At 40.7% G+C, this 16,012-nt stretch overlaps 1 protein-coding gene across 1 annotated transcript in view; it reads right to left on the reverse strand.

Moving 5' to 3' along the window:
* Positions 1–1,576: 1,576 nt before the first annotated feature.
* The window catches only part of GRTP1 (growth hormone regulated TBC protein 1), a 92,806-nt gene continuing 78,370 nt past the window's right edge, over positions 1,577–16,012 (reverse strand). The window contains exons 6-8 of the mRNA XM_036756211.1: positions 15,799–15,971; positions 15,494–15,679; positions 1,577–1,965 (exon numbers count right to left, since the gene is read on the reverse strand). Coding sequence (XP_036612106.1) covers positions 1,876–1,965; positions 15,494–15,679; positions 15,799–15,971 — 449 coding nt within the window. The 3' untranslated portion in view covers positions 1,577–1,875. The remainder of the gene's footprint in view (positions 1,966–15,493; positions 15,680–15,798; positions 15,972–16,012) is intronic.

Consider the following 16,012-nt stretch of genomic DNA (forward strand, 5'->3'; position numbering starts at 1 on the left):
TAAGATTCTACTGGGAACCAAACCAAAGGAGGGGCAGAGATTGAAGAAAAGAGGAAGGAAACGGTTAGTGTGGCAAGATCCCAAAGGAAACGGGATAGAATCAAGGACAAGGAGGGGTTAGCCTCGGCCACCTCTTCCTCAAAGCCTGGGGTGAAGAATGTAGCATGTGCTTCATTAATTGTTCTGAATTTTAAGGAGAAGGCTGGTGAAAGACAAAAGAGTATGAGGTGTGGAATGGGAGATTGAGTTCATATTTTGTTGGCAAAGCAGGAAGTGTTATAATCTGTGGAGGGATGGGAATGTGGCACTGAGAGTGGAAGTTTGAAGCAACTGCTTTGTATAGTTAACTATAGTCAGTCATGGAGGGAAAAAAATGCAAATGAGAGGGCCCATATGAGGTAAGGAGCTGTAGTGGAAAATGCATTAAAATGGACTTAGGAAAAAGACTAAGTAACATTAGGAGGTTCCAAGAAAGCAGATGGGAGGGTTGATCCATGTTTGAGGATTAGTGGGTATGAATGTCAAAACAGGACAAGGGATACGAAAGGTTGACAGCAGTGTATATGATTTGTCCATCTTTTAAGAGGGCCAGTGACATCATAGGGTGACACCTTAATTCATGCATGAATTGGATTTAAGTGAGTTGCACAAAGTCATCAACCTCAGAGTTATCAAAGTCTAGTGGCAGGACAGTCAGGATGATCGGCGATGGCCTGGGATTCAGCGGATAACCTTGGCTTGTTCGATGGCTGACCAAGCTCATAGCATTCCACAGTGCCTTTTCAGCTGTTCCTTGGGGGAATTCTTCACATGGGGTAGATGCCCCTCAACACACCACTGGATTTGTGACCCTTCAGTTGCTCTCAGCCTAGTTTAGCCAACTGCCAAGGCAGTTTCGCTGTGGTGTTGCCACTGAGCATGCAACAGCTTCTTAGAGCCACAGGTGAGAGTTGAGTTCCCAGTGGACACCAAAGGTGGATGAGGCAGCCCTCACACCAGAGAAGCTAGTCCTTGAACAACCATACACTCCTTTGCGTTGGCATAAGCAAGGCAGGTCTTGGAGATCATGGTCAGCATTGCCTCTCTCCTCAGCAGCAGTACCCTTGGAGGGGCAGGAGGCCTTGGAGGCATCACACCCCCCTAGAGAATTGATTTTTATCTTTTAAGAGCTAGAGTTAAAAAGGGGATCTGAGTTACCAATCAAACCGTTCACCCATACCTGACATTCCCAGTTTGTTCCTCAGGTGTCCTCACCATAACTGCCTACCCACCATCAATAAGGATGGCAGGGAACATTGAGCAAGGCTAGTTTTCTGGGTAATTTAGAGACAGAACATAGGCTATATTTGGAATTGGCATTGCTATTATAAAGATAAATGCCTCACCACAGAAAGACTAAACAGAACTAGAAGCAAAAGGCAGACAAATCAAATTATTTGTAGATTATGGTAGTGGAACGGACCGAGTTCACTGTTGTGCCTGTGCTTACGTGACTTCATGTGGATCCACTACTTTGGAAAGCTGCTGGTTGTGTTCAGTCGCAAAGAAAGAACCACATAGGTTGACATACTTTATTTAGGTACAAATACTTATACAATGTGTACAGATAATTTAATCTTATATTATTATTATTTAATGCCCCAGATAAAAATATTTCTCTTCTTAAATCAACATATAGCTCACTTTCTAAGTGGAAAACAGAATGACATGATTTTGAATCATTAAAAAAAATCATTATCAAAGTTTGATGAGAATGTGAGTATTTATACCCACACATATGAGAAAAGTGGTGAAAACTTGGTCCCGTCCACTGTGGAAGAGACCCTGAGTTCTCAGCAAGTGCAGGAGGAATGTGGAGTTGAAGACATGGTTGTTTTATCCCTGAGCAAGAAGCTTTTCTCTACAACTCTTTCGAAGTTTGGTGATGGTGGCCGTGGATAAACTTCCAGGTTCTGTAAATATTTTCTGGAACAGAGAAAGTAAGTTAGGAAATGGCTTGCAGCATCTTAACCCATCAGTATCACTGGGTGGAGGATTTATGGAAACAGAAGATTCAAAGATGAGAAGCCTGTTGCATGGATAGATGGAGTGCGCATACGGCAAGATCGCAGATCCATTAACATCCCTTCTTAAACCTATTCACCAAGTTGAAATAGACAATTACAATTTCCTAAGTGGTTCCTATAAACAGGACTTTTACCAGCTTCTATATGAAATGGAAACCTGGACATGAGACCATGCACTGACAACTCATTTAATTACGACAAAAGATTTTGTTGGTTTTTGTTTTCCTGGAGCACTTGTTTCTGTATTTCTCCTTTGCCTCCATTGTTCCTTACCTAATATGCAGAATCTCCTCTCCCAAATGGAAAGGCAGCTTGTGCAGGGCAGAGACTATTCCATTTAAAAAACAACTTTTTATCCTTCGGGCATAGCATATAGTGGGCATTTAATAAATGCTTATTGAAGGAATTAATGAACTCTTTAGATCTTTTAAGTCTTACAAAAAGCATCCCCTTTATTCAAAATACTTTAGTTACGAAACATTAACATTGACTTGATATGAAATTGTGGGAAGGTGGCAGTATGTTAGGACCTAGAGGAACATAGATCCTCCACAGAAACCCTCAGGTAAAGCTCGAAAAATGTACCAGAAGGAATAATAATAGAACAAAAGAGAAATAGCTCTAGGTTTAATCATCCTGCCCAGAACCCCACAAAAAGGTTGCCAGAGTACATATGCAGCCCAGAACCACAACAGCAGACAGAGACCAGGGCCGGGTCCAGGATGCCTTCACCCTCTGTATCCACAGCAAGAGGAAACACCAGGGCAGCAACTGAGAAGCAAAATACCAGGAGTCTTGCAGGAGGCTTGCTCCCAGGACAATCAGCAACATCTGATTGGGACCTTTCAAGGTCACAGCAGGAGATGGAACAAATTCTTGGTTCAGAACAGTGCAAAGAGGAGGTGGACAAGGGGTTAAAGTCAAAACCTAAGTTAAGCAAATTGGGGACTCAACCAAAAACCCAGGAATTCTTACAGAAGGCTGGTCCCAGTCTTAGCTACTACATCTAGGGCTTGCCATCAAGAGGAGCTTGTCCACACCATATAAAAGTAGAAATAGATAAAGCATTTATTAAGCGCTTACTGTGTGCCAGGCAGTATGCTAAGTGCTAAGGATACAGACGGAAGCAAAGCAGTTCCCTGCCCTCTCATTTTAGTGGGAGAGGACAGGACACAAAGGGAAGCTGGAATGGGAGAAGGAATGGATACATATTGTGGAGGGAAGATTGCCAGAAAATGGTATAGAGATCTGGTTCCTAGCAAGATAAGGTCAACATTCAGCTATCAGAGCCAGGGGATACAGAGGCTGAGTACAGGGTTGTGTTATAGGGAAAAGAAGCTGGTGGGCAGAGAGTAGGCAGTATGGTTGAGAAGATGGCTGGGGAGCATATGAGAGGGAGCAGAGTATGACCTAAACATAATTAATGCCCCAATCTACAAACTGAGGGAGAAAATATGATCAAACAAATGAAAATGACTCAGCAATGAAGAAATACTTTGGATTGAGAGAAGCCCAAGAAGTAAAACTAGGGGGAAGACAGTAACTGCAAATAAGTCCAAGGAAAGCCTCAGAGAAAAGAATGTTCTGGCCACAGGGACAACTAGAATACCTGGTAGAAATGAAGTTAGTGGAATTAATGGGTTAGAACAGAAGGTGGTAATCTTTACCCAAGAACTGGTCTCCCTGAAAGCTAGAATGACCAAAGAGAAAGAAGAAATTTTATGAGAAAACAAAACTCCAAAAAATTTTTAAAAAAATAGAAAAAAAAATGTAAATTACATACTATCAAAAACAACTGACCTGGAAAACAGGTCAGAAAAACCTGTTTAATAATACCTGAAAATTGTGACCATAAAACAAAACTGGGATTCCATATCTCAAGAAATTACAATCATCATCATCACTACTATTTATTTACATAAAATATTTTATGTATATATTTATTTATATTTGAAATACATTTTAGATGGGGGCGGAGCCAAGATGGCAGTTTGAAAGCAGGGACTAGCATGAGCTCCCCGCCGAGTCCCTCGAAAAACCTATAAAAAGTGGCTCTGAACTAATTCTAGAACTGCAGAACCCACAAATTAGCAGAGGGAAGCAGGGCTGTAGCCCAGGATAGCCTGGATGGTCTCTGGGTAAGGTCTATCCCGCACGAAGCTGGGAGCAGAGCAGCATGGACCAACCAGACCAGGAGCCGGGCGGAGCGTGCCCTAGCACCCTGAATCAATGAGCTGCAGCAGTTACCAGACTTCTCAACCCACAAACACCAAGGACAACAGAGAAGGTTAGTGGGAAAAGCTGCAGGAGCAGAAGGAGTTCTTGGTTCAGCTACCGCCCCAGGGGCAGCTACAGAACTACAGCTGCAGTTGCTTCCGGCCCCAGGCCCACCTGGTGGGAGGAATTAAGTGGCAGATCAGAGCAGGAGTGCAGAGCCTGCTGAAGATCTAAGTCCAGTCCAGGTTGGGGGTTCTTGGGGAAGGAGGAGTGCTGGTGTGGCAGAGCTGGCGCATCCCCCCAGGCTTGGAACATAGTTCTCTTAACTCTACAAGCAGTCATACCCTGCTGAAAAACTCAAGGGTCAAGTTAGTTGGCTGGGAATATGGCCAGGAGCGAAAATGCACCCAGATTCAGTCTCAGACTCTGGAATCTTTCTTTGGTGACAAAGAAGACCAAAACATACAGCCAGAAGAAGTCAACAAAGTCAAAGAGCCTACAACAAAAGCCTCCAAGAAAAACATGAACTGGTTTCAGGTCATGGAAGAGCTCAAAAAGGATTTGGAAAAGCAAGTTAGAGAAGTAGATGAAAAATTGGGAAGAGAAATGAGAAGGATGCGAGAAAACCATGAAAAACAAGTCAAACACTTGCTAAAGGAGACCCAAAAAAATACTGAAAAATACACTGAAGAAAACAACACCTTAAAAAATAGATTAACTCAAATGGCAAAAGAGCTCCAAAAAGCCAATGAGGAGAAGAATGCCTTGAAAGGCAGAATTAGCCAAATGGAAAAGGAGGTCCAAAAGACCACTGATGAAAATACTACCTTAAAAATTAGACTGGAGCAAGTGGAAGCTAGTGACTTTATGAGAAATCAAGATATTATAAAACAGAACCAAAGGAATGAAAAAATGGAAGACAATGTGAAATATCTCATTGGAAAAACCACTGACCTAGAAAATAGATCCAGGAGAGATAATTTAAAAATTATTGGACTACCTGAAAGCCATGATCAAAAAAGGAGCCTAGATATCATCTTTCAAGAAATTTTCAAGGAGAACTACCCTGATATTCTAGAGCCAGAGGGCAAAATAGAAATTGAAAGAATCCACAGATCGCCTCCTCAAATAGAGCCCAAAAAGAAACCTCCTAGGAATATTGTCCCCAAATTCCAGAGCTCCCAGATCAAGGAGAAAATACTGAAATACGTTTTATATATTTATTAAATTTTGCATAGCACTTTAAAAGTTGCAGAGCACTTTGCTGCTGGTTCTCCTCACAACAAATTTGCAAGGCAGATTGATGTTATTAATTTACCCATTTTACAGATAAGGAAACTAAGACTTCTTAGAAGTTCATTGATGTCTCCAAAACCACACACCTAGTGAATATCTAAGACGGGATTCAAACTCAGGTCTTTCTGACCCCAAGTCCAGCACTCCATCCATTGCACAACCTGGCTGTCTCATAAAGGAAAACTGATCTATTAGAACAAGAGGACAAAATGAAAATAGAAATGATCCACTGGTCATCTCCTGAAAGAAATCTCCAAAGAAAATGAAAAGTGGACAGCTGACATTTCTCTTTTAAGGGCAAAAAAAAGTTTAAACCGTGTTAAAGCAATGATGAAGGTGAAAGACAAGAGCTAAACAAATGGAGTATTATGCTACACATTCCCTGATAGACTGAAACCCCCATCTATGAAAATACAGAGAAGGTATTTTTTCACCAAACCTGTTCCTTAGGACAAAGGACTGATTTTCCAAACTATAAGCTTCGCATGGCAAGAGCAAAATAAAATCCCAGATTGACAAAAAACATATGAAATGAAAAACAGTAGTTGCACAAACAATTCAAAAGAAAGAAAAGTATTGATGTGGGAGGATGATGTTGAGAGAGAGGAGAGGGAAAGGAGAGGGACAGAGGAGATGAGAAGAGGGGAGAGGGAAGGAGGGAGAGAGGAAGAGGAAGAGAAAGAGTAAGAATATATGGGAGAGAGAGATGGAGAGATAGATGATGGGTGGAAGATAGATATTACATGTTTACTCTGTGCCAGGCATGCCATTAAGCAGTAGAGGCACTGAATCACAGAATTTCAGAGTTGGAAGGGACCTTAGTGGCTACCTACTTCAATCCATACCCCACAAAAATATCCTCCTTACAATACATCTGACAAGTGGGCAACCAGTTCAAGCTTGATGACTTCCAATGAGGGGGAACTCACTTCTTGCCAAAGTTTCCCTCTTCATTCCACTTCTTGATGGCTCTTAATTGCAAGGAAACTTAAAAAATAAAACTTCAATTTTCCTCTTTTCAACTTCTACCTACTACTCCTAATTCTGTCTCATGAGGACAAGCAAAAGAAGTGTATACCCTCTTTCATGTGACAGTCCTTCAAATACTTGAAGACAGCTATTATGTCCTGCCTCCTCCCCACTCTATCTTCACTTCTTCAGGCTAACCAATTTCTTCAACTGACTGTTGAATAAAATGAACTCAAGGCCCTTCATCATTTTGGACGACCTACTCTTGATGTTCTTTGGGTCATTGACATCCATGTTAAAATATGATTCCCAGAACTGTGGTCACTTGAGGACCAACTATAGTGGGTACCTCCTCCTCCTTATTCCTGCATCCCTGGTCTGCCTCTCATTAAAATCCAAATGGGTCGAGTGACTTGAACTTATCAAGGGCATCCAGGTGCTCCTTATTTATCACAAGTATCAACTTACTGCTATCCATTTTGTTCTGTCCTTCCCAGTCATTGGGATAATTATCATTGGCCGAGAAAAAAGAAATAAAATATGGATTGAGCAACACTTCCTTCTCTCTATCCCCTGAAAGTTGACAGTGTTCTCTTACATGCCAAATCTAATGGCCTTTTTTCAATCCTCATCCTTCTTCACTCTCTTCTCTATAGTATTTGATGCTGTCGAGGATCCTCCTCTTGGTACTGTTTTCCCTCTAGGTTTCTGTGACACTCCTTCCTCCTGGTTCTCTTCTTACCTGTTGGATCCCTCCTTCTCGGTCTCCTTTGCTGGATGCTTCATCTAGGTCACACTCACTAACCATGGGTGTCCCCCAAAGGCTCTGTCCTGAGTCTTCTTCTGTAAGTCCTCTAGGTGATCTCACCAGCTCCCATGGAAAATGATCACCTCTAGGTATATGACTCCTGCTCTAAACTCTCTCCTGACTTCCAATCTTGCATCCCCAACTCTTTATTGGACAGGTTGAACTGGATGCCCTGGACACATCATAAATATGTCCAAAATTGAACTTATTATCTTTCTCCTAAACCCCTCCGCTCTTCTTAACATCCATATTACTATGAAAAATATCACTGTCCCCTCCCCCCATAACCCAGGCTCATAACCTAGGAGTCATCCTTGATTCTTTACTATCTCATTCCCCATACCCAATAAGTTGTTATGTCATGTCAGTTCTACCCCTGTAACATCTCTTGTATACGTCTCCTTCTCTTCCGACATTGCCCCTACCCTGGTGAAGTCTCTTATCATCTCATGCCTGAACTACCGAAATAGCTTTCTGGTGGATTACCAGAAGTCAAGTTTCTCCCCGCTCTACGCAGCTGCCAAATTCATCTTCCTAACATGCAGGTCTGACCATATTATCCCCTATTCTATAAAGTCAAGTAACTTCCTATTACCACCAGGATCAAATATAAAATCCTGTTAGGCTTTTAAATTCCTTCATAACCTGATCCTCTCCATATAATCTGGGATCCAGTGATACTGGCCCCCTTAGTGCTCCTCCAATACCACATTCCAGCTTCCAACTCCAGGTATTTTCACCAGATGTCCACCATACCTAGAATTCTTTCCTGTCTTCTTTCCGTTACAGCTAAAGTCTGTCTTTCCTAGTCCTTCTTAATCTTAGTGTCTTCTCTCTGGAACTATTCCCAATCTATCCCACACGTACATTTTTAAAAATTATATTTTATTTGTTTCGATCAGCAAAAGCCCACATTCTCCCTACCCCTCCCAAGTGAGAACAAAAGAAAAATAAAACCCTTTACAAAATCAAAAATTTCCATGTTGGCCATGTTTGAAAAAATATTTGTTACACCATGGGTGCAATCTTTCACCTCTCTATCAGGAAGTAGATAACATATTTCACCATTAGTCCTCTAGAATCATAGCTGGTCATTATGCTGGTAAGAATTCCTAATTCTTCCAAAGTTGTTTGCTTTTACAAAATTATTGTCATCGTGTAAATCGTTCTCCTGGTTCAATTTACTTCACTCTGTATCAATTCACACAAGTCTTCCCAGGATTTTCTGAAGCCACATCCTTTGTCATTTCTTACAGCACAATGGTATTCCATCACATTTATATACCATAACCTGTTAAGTCATTCCTTAATTAATGGGCAGCCCCTCAGATTCCCATTCCTTGCCACTTCGAAAAGAGGTATAAATATTTTTGTGTATCCTTCCTTAGAGTTTGTTTTGCTTAGGACTAATCCCTCCCTTAGTCCACTCTTTCTCTAATTCCCCTTGCCCCCTTTTCCCTTTCCCTCCTATTTCCTCTATTGAATGAAATATATTTCTGTATCCAACTGTGTGTGTATGTAGTCTTCTTTCCTTTTACCAGTTCAAATGAGTGTCAGCTGTTTCTCTCACCTCCTCATTGTTCATATAGATGTCTACTAGAACAACCCAATTATGTAAGACAATTTTCCCAAACCTTCCTTTCCCTTCCACCTCCTCTTCCTGTCCCAGTGTTTCCTCTTCCCCTCTCTCTCCATTCTTTTCTTAAGATCATCAAGACAAAACCAAACCACTCCCGGGCCTTGTCTATTTAGGCTCCTTCTATGACTCCGATGACAGGGTTTAGCAGGTTCACACGTGTGTACCATTTCTCCATATTAGAATGAAAGCAGTTTGTCCTTTGATCCCTATTCATTCATATTTACCTTTCCATGATTCTCTTAATTCCTGTGTTTGAATGTCAAAGTTTCATCAGGAATGCTTGGAAGTCTTCTATTTCATTAAAGATCCATGTTTTCCCCTCCAGCATTATACCCAGTTTTGCCGACTAAGTTATTCTTGGCTGTAAGCCTATATATCCTTTGCCTTCTGGAATACTGTATTCCAAGTTCTTCACTTCTTTACAGTAGTGGCTGCTATATCATGTGGGTCCACAGTACTTGAATTCTTTTTTCCTGGCTGCTTGCAGTAATTTTTCTTTAACTTAGAAACTAGATTTTGGCTATGATGTTCTTGGGAGTTTTCATTTAATGGTTTCTTTCAGATGACCCAGTGGATTCTTTCTACTTCTACTTTGCCCTCTTGTTCTAAGAAATATCTGCAGTTTTCTTTTAATATTCCTTGAAATATGATATTCAGGCTTTATTTTTGATCATGGTTTTCAGGTAGTACAATGATTCTTAATTTTTTTCTCCTTTATCTGTTTTCTAGATCAGTAGTTTTTGCTATGATACACCTTACATTTCATTTTATTTTTTCAGTCTCTTAACTTTGCTTTCATGGAGTCATTGGCTTCTATTTGGTCTGTTGTAATTTTGATTATCTTTTGCCATTACCTTTCTAATTCTTTCTTCCATAGCTCTCATTTCTTTTCCATTTTTTTTACTTCAAGCACTTTCTTTTCTAGGTGGAGCACCCAGGCGCTCCCTATATGGGAACGCCAACTCCGTGTACAGGTCCCCTTCTCAATCTACTTTGAAGCTCGGAGAACTGGGTAGTAGACACCAAAGATGCCAGTTTGGCATTTGTCCCTCCTAGAGTATTCCATTCTGGCTCATCTTGTACAGCCTCTCCCAGCTCCGGAGTGCTCCCCAACTCTCCTCCTTTCTCCCACTCCACAGACCTCTCTGTCTCCTTATGCTGTAACTTTTTCTGGATTTCCCCAACAGGATTCAATCTAGTCTTATGGAGGGGAACTCAGCTGTACTGTTTCTTTCCACTCCATCATCTTGGCTCTGCTTCCTATCCCATATATATCTTGTTTTTATGTAGCTGTTTGTATGTTTTTTTTCTACATGAGAAACTGAGCCTGAGAGAGGGGCTGTGTTCTGCTTTCCTTTGTATCCCTAGCACAGACGTAGCACATAGAAGGCACTTAAATTCTTGTAGACTTACTAACATTGTAGTAGTCCCTTATCCACTCTGAGGAGCAATCTCATTCCTTCTTTGTTTTTTTTTTTTTTTGAGGGGGAAGGCAGGATAATTGAGGTTAAGTGACTTGCCCAAGGTCACACAGCTAGTAAGTGTGTCAAGTGTCTGAGGCTGAATTTGAACTCAGGTCCTCCTGACTCCAGGGCCGGTGCTCTGCTCACTGCGCCACCTAGCTGCCCCCTCATCCCTCCTTCGATTCTCCTCTTTTCCCCAATAGAGTTTAAACCAACAACAACATCTTTTTTTGGTCAACATTCCTTACTAACCTAGGCTCATACTCTTAACACTATTCTTACAGGAATAACAAACGGTATTAGAGCCCTTTCTGATAATTATGGTACATGTAATTGTAATTTATGAGTGGAAGAATATTGCACGTATCTATGGAGTGATCTCCATACAATTTATAACACCTCGTGTTAGAGGCTTCCTCCTGATATGAAGGGCCCAAATGCACTTTGGAACTATTTATTTTTCTGACTTGTTGCCCTGACAACAGTGGAACCTGGAAACTTCAGTATCTGGCAATCCACCAACAGGAGCCTCCAACTTCCCTTACAAGCACTCGGGTTAACAAAGCTTCCAAATGCCTAATAATTCTAGTTAAACAGTGAAGTATGTAGAAAAGACTTCTACCCAAGCCCACAGACAGAGTCAACTGGATTCATCCTCCTATGGCCACTATCTTTCCAGAAATCTATACAGTTTCCATGATTAATAGTTCTGTCCTTGGTAGGGGCCCCAAATCCAAAAGACTGGGCTTTGCTCCTGTATAGCCACGACCTTTCCATAGTCCTTTCATCTGCTCCACTCCAAGTTCCCACACTAGTCTTTTTCCAGTAGCTCTCCTCCAGTCACCGCTGCCCTGTAGTTCCTGGTAGGTCACTTGGGTCATCGTTACTGATGTCATTCAGTTCCACTGCTACCTTCAGCTCAACTCTCTTCCAGCAGATCGTATTTATTCTTTTCTTTTCTCTTTAAGCAACTAGCTTTTCATTATTGGTCTATGGAATGAGTCTCAAAGCACGAAATCTCTTCCATGCTTCCGTGTGAGATTGCCCCTAGCCTTTTGAAATTTTCTGGCTTTTTTTTCTTTTCTATTTTTAGCCCTCAGGTTCTCTTACAGCCCACTCTTTACACACACGGCTTCTTTAGGTAGCTGAGGGAGCTCCTTTCTTCCGTTCTGGGCACAGTGAATCTGTCCCTCTTGGCTCCTCTAGAAGTTGGACCATGTACCTCCTCTTTGCATCAGCATATTCCAATGAGTCTTGGGGTTTAAAGGGGGCAGTCTTACTTTCTGTTTTCCTCCAACCTTCTTTCTGGAAGCTCTCCAAAAGAGAAGGGAAAATGGGGGATTTCGTACCTATTGAGGGACAACGCTGACCTGAGGATTAAGAGCTGTGTCCTTACCATATTTACACTATATATGATTTAAAATTTAACCAGTAACTGCTGGAGAACTAAATGAAATTAGAATGAACTAATATTTTAACAATTTAGCCCTATATTTTTCTTTAGCTTTTATGTTTGTGCTATATTTCTTGCACAAATTTCCTTCCCTATTTCTCATTGTGAAATGCAGATGACTCTGGTTCCCAAAGGTTATGCCATCATAGCACAAGTTCTAGCAGGTCCTAACCAAGTTGGAAAAACTTTGAGCATGGTCCTACAGATGGACTGATTGTGTCTGTTGTTTAAAAACTAGCTTACCTAAATTCAAGTTATCTTCCAAGTTACAGTGATATAGTGAGCTGCTGAAATGGAAGCCATATTTATACCAACAAAATTATGTATCCTTGTAGTAAGTGCTGTATTCATTAAGTGGAAGAAGGATTTCCAGGCTCTTTTGCTTATTTCACTTTGCTTCAGTTCATATAAAGTCTTCCTATGTTTCTCTGTATTCTTCATATTTGTTATTTCTTAGAGTACAACAATATTCCACTACATGTACAAACCACAAATCATATTATCATTTCTCAATTGACGGGAATCTAATTTATTTCTAGTTGTTTACTACTACCAAAAGAGTTACAATAAACATTTTTGTGTATATGGGCCCTTTTGCCTTATCTTTAACCTTCTTGGGGAATATGCTTAGCAGTAGGATCTCTTGGTCAAAGGGCAGGAGCATTTTCACTTTCTTAGAATAATTCCACATTCCTTTCCAGAATGGTTGAACTAATTCGCAGCTTCGGCAACTGGCATATCAGAGTGCCCATCTTTCCATCAGCCTTCCTACATTAACCAACTTCATCTTTTGCTAGACTCATTCCTTAAATACCCACATGTGTAGCATTCTTCTGAGAAAAACAATAAAAATTCTTACTGAGTACTATGTTAAAAGAGAGAATTAAAGACAAATACTAGGGGGACAGTCTTACTAAAATTGAAGCCACTGGTGATGGTGAATGTATGGGTGACCAGGGAAGTCCAGAGTCCCTCACTTCTATTAAGTTTTTCCTGCCAAGGAAACAGGCCTGGAAGGATGAAAGCCAACTCCTAAGGCAACTAAAAGACTGAAGGCATTAGCTTTCACTCACAGTACTGCACTGTCACTCGGCTGAGGAAGAAGCAGAAGGAACTGAAACTTCTAGAGGGTCTTCACAGTTTCTTCATCTCCCAGTACAAACTGGTGTATCTGTCATCTTAACTTTCTCCTTTTTAAAGCCACAACATTTTTTGATCGGCCATCTGGAAGCCAAAATTAACCTGAGAACACTTATGTAAGCCCCCCAGAGAACTTGGAACCTGTACCAACTTACTCTAAATAGTCCTTTAAGAGGCTCTGCAGCTGACAGCGTGTTGAGGTTTGCATCTTACTTAACAACACTCAAATCTCCATACCCTATGAGTACTGCCTGTATTCTTGTTCATCTCATTAGCATTGGGATATATCTTTTACGTGGATACAGCATTTCTCTAAGATTGCCTCCTAATGCAGGAAGGATACGGCAGTCTGCATTTATGTGGGAGTACCAACACCCATGAAATCCTGCATCCTTGAAATCTTGCAGTATTTATCTCTCTCAAACACACCTTTAAAAAGCCACTAAGATTTGTTCTTTTCTTCAGCAAGGAATCTGATCTTCCCTTGGACAAAAGTGTCCTGAATAGGGTTGGATTACTCCAAAGAATCAGGCCAGGAAGATTTCCATGACGCCAGGCCCCTAGGCAGTTTCCAGTCACAGTCCTGCTGCTCCACTCCTCCCATCCCCCTCCCTATTCTTGATCTTCTGGATTCGGTTTCTTAACTGATTGTACTGGGTCTATAACGGTATACTTAGCAATACTGTGAACTCTCCATTTTCTGTAAGAAACAGGACAAAGTGAAATCCACTGAAATCAATGTTAACTACCTTGCTAAAACTTTCGAGAGATGCAATGTAATAAATAAGCCTTCATTTTAACTTTCTCTCTGCAGCGTCCTTTCCCCTCGCAATGCCCCTACCCCCTACATAAAGGCAGAGCTCATGCTTAACCATGAGGTAGTATGAAGAAACTATATGAATCCACCTTAGAGGACTTTCAGGGGAGAAGCCAAGATGGCAGAGTAGTGAAAACACTCAGCTGAGTTCTCTCAACATTTTCCTCCAAACAACTTTAAAATAACACCTCAAATTGAATTCTTGTCTGTTCCTGACTATCAGACTATAATTAGAGACTAAGGGATTATCTATCAAGGCTTCGATAACCCGGTCGCTATCAATCAATCCATCAGCAAGCATTATTAAACTCCTACAAATCGGCAGGTGTTGTGCTAGTTGTAGGAAATAAGAATAAGTTGTAGGAAAAAAGAAGCAATCCCTACTCTCCAGAAGCTTGAATTCTATTTAGAGAGACAGGAGACAGACAGACAGACAGACAGACAGACACACACACACACACACACACACACACACAAAATGTATGTATGTATATATCTATTTATATTATGGAGGTATTAACCTCTTTCTCTCTCAACAAAAGGTCAGAGTGAGCCATTCTTCTAGCCCAACACAACTTAGCAGGTTGGAAAGAGAGATCTATGATGTAGGGGTGATGGCTAGCCTGGAGCCAGTGGTGGGACAAGGAGGTGGCAACTGAGGTAGCTGGATGCACTGGATGCAGCACGAGATGCTGTTTGGAAACTCCATTGCCTATAACTGCTTCTAGATCATAGTTCAAGGGAGGAGAAGAGCACTTTCAGTTAAGAGGAAGAGAAAGCCCTGAGGGGCAGTATCACTTTTGGTCACCAGGAAATCAGGGGCCCTTCATCAGTAAGGACCAGAGTGCAGACCAGGAGAACAGTAATCATACTTCTCCCCAGATCACACTACCTTGGAAGCACCAAAAACTTCCAAATCCCTAGAACTAGCTCTGAAAACAGCAGTGTGAAAAAAGCTTGAAGCTTGAGACAGTTCCCTTCCTCTCACTTCTCACCTGTTTAAAAAAAGAAAAAAAATCCTCACCAAATTATTAATTTAATTTAAAATAATTAATCTAATTAATTTAAATTAAATTAATTTAAAATAACAAATATGCATAGTCAAACAAAACAAATTCCTGTATTGGCCTTATCAAAAAATATTTGTCTTATTCTGCACCCTAAGTCCATTCACTCTCTTTGAGGGAATGAGCAGCTTATTTCATTATTGGGTTAGTCAGAATTGTCGTTTGTCTCTAAATCTTCATATACTTCACCAATTTTATTTAAAGCTCTAGAGGATATGCTGACGAGCAGTAAATTACCTAAGCAACAGATTGAGGAGAGGAAGCAAAAGTCTATATAGCTTATCATTTGGTGGTCCCTGAATAAATAAAGCATTGATGAAATATGAGTATAGTGCAATTTAAAACATTATTTTTAGTAGCATAGGGGTCAATAAATTTTTTAAAATATAAAAACCATTCTTAACTTATGGGCCAAACAAAAACAGGCAGATGGACTAGAGTAGGCTTGTTGGCTATAGTTTGCCCAGTTCTGGTCTGGCACATTATTTGCAAAGAACATCTACTACTGTGACTTCTTTTCCTTTAAGATTAAGCATGAAACAAACAAAACAAGCTTACCTGCATGAATGTATGACATTCGGTGACAAATGGCCCCTTTGTGACTTGCTTAAATTTTTCACATATATCTGGGAAATTAGTGGCTTCCAAAATAGAGGCTTGATGTTGCTTAATTAATGTTAAGGCCACACGAAAGATAATTTTTGAACCCTCATAGAATAAACAATCCCAAATTCGGAGTACCGTCTGTAGAAAAACAAAATTGGAAAAAAAGACTTAATTATATGCAAAAAGAGTTAAGTATACATTTGAGGATTTTAAAAGTGCTAAGGGAATGTCATAGTGAAATGCATTTAAGTCCTTACCTCTACTGGGAGTATATCAATAAATAAGCAAATAAACCAACGGGAGACTACTAAGGTCCACATGACATTGTGTCGGTCCATTAAGTTTGCCACAGATGGAATTTTCATCTTCACAAGCTCACCAAGAACTTCCTGATCTGTTTTCAGACCCATCATTGCAGGACTATAGTAATCTTTGATAGAGAGAACAGGGGGATGGAAAAAAAATATCATG

The sequence above is a fragment of the Trichosurus vulpecula genome, chromosome 4 (genome assembly GCF_011100635.1).
Source record: "Trichosurus vulpecula isolate mTriVul1 chromosome 4, mTriVul1.pri, whole genome shotgun sequence".
Taxonomy (NCBI): domain Eukaryota; kingdom Metazoa; phylum Chordata; class Mammalia; order Diprotodontia; family Phalangeridae; genus Trichosurus; species Trichosurus vulpecula.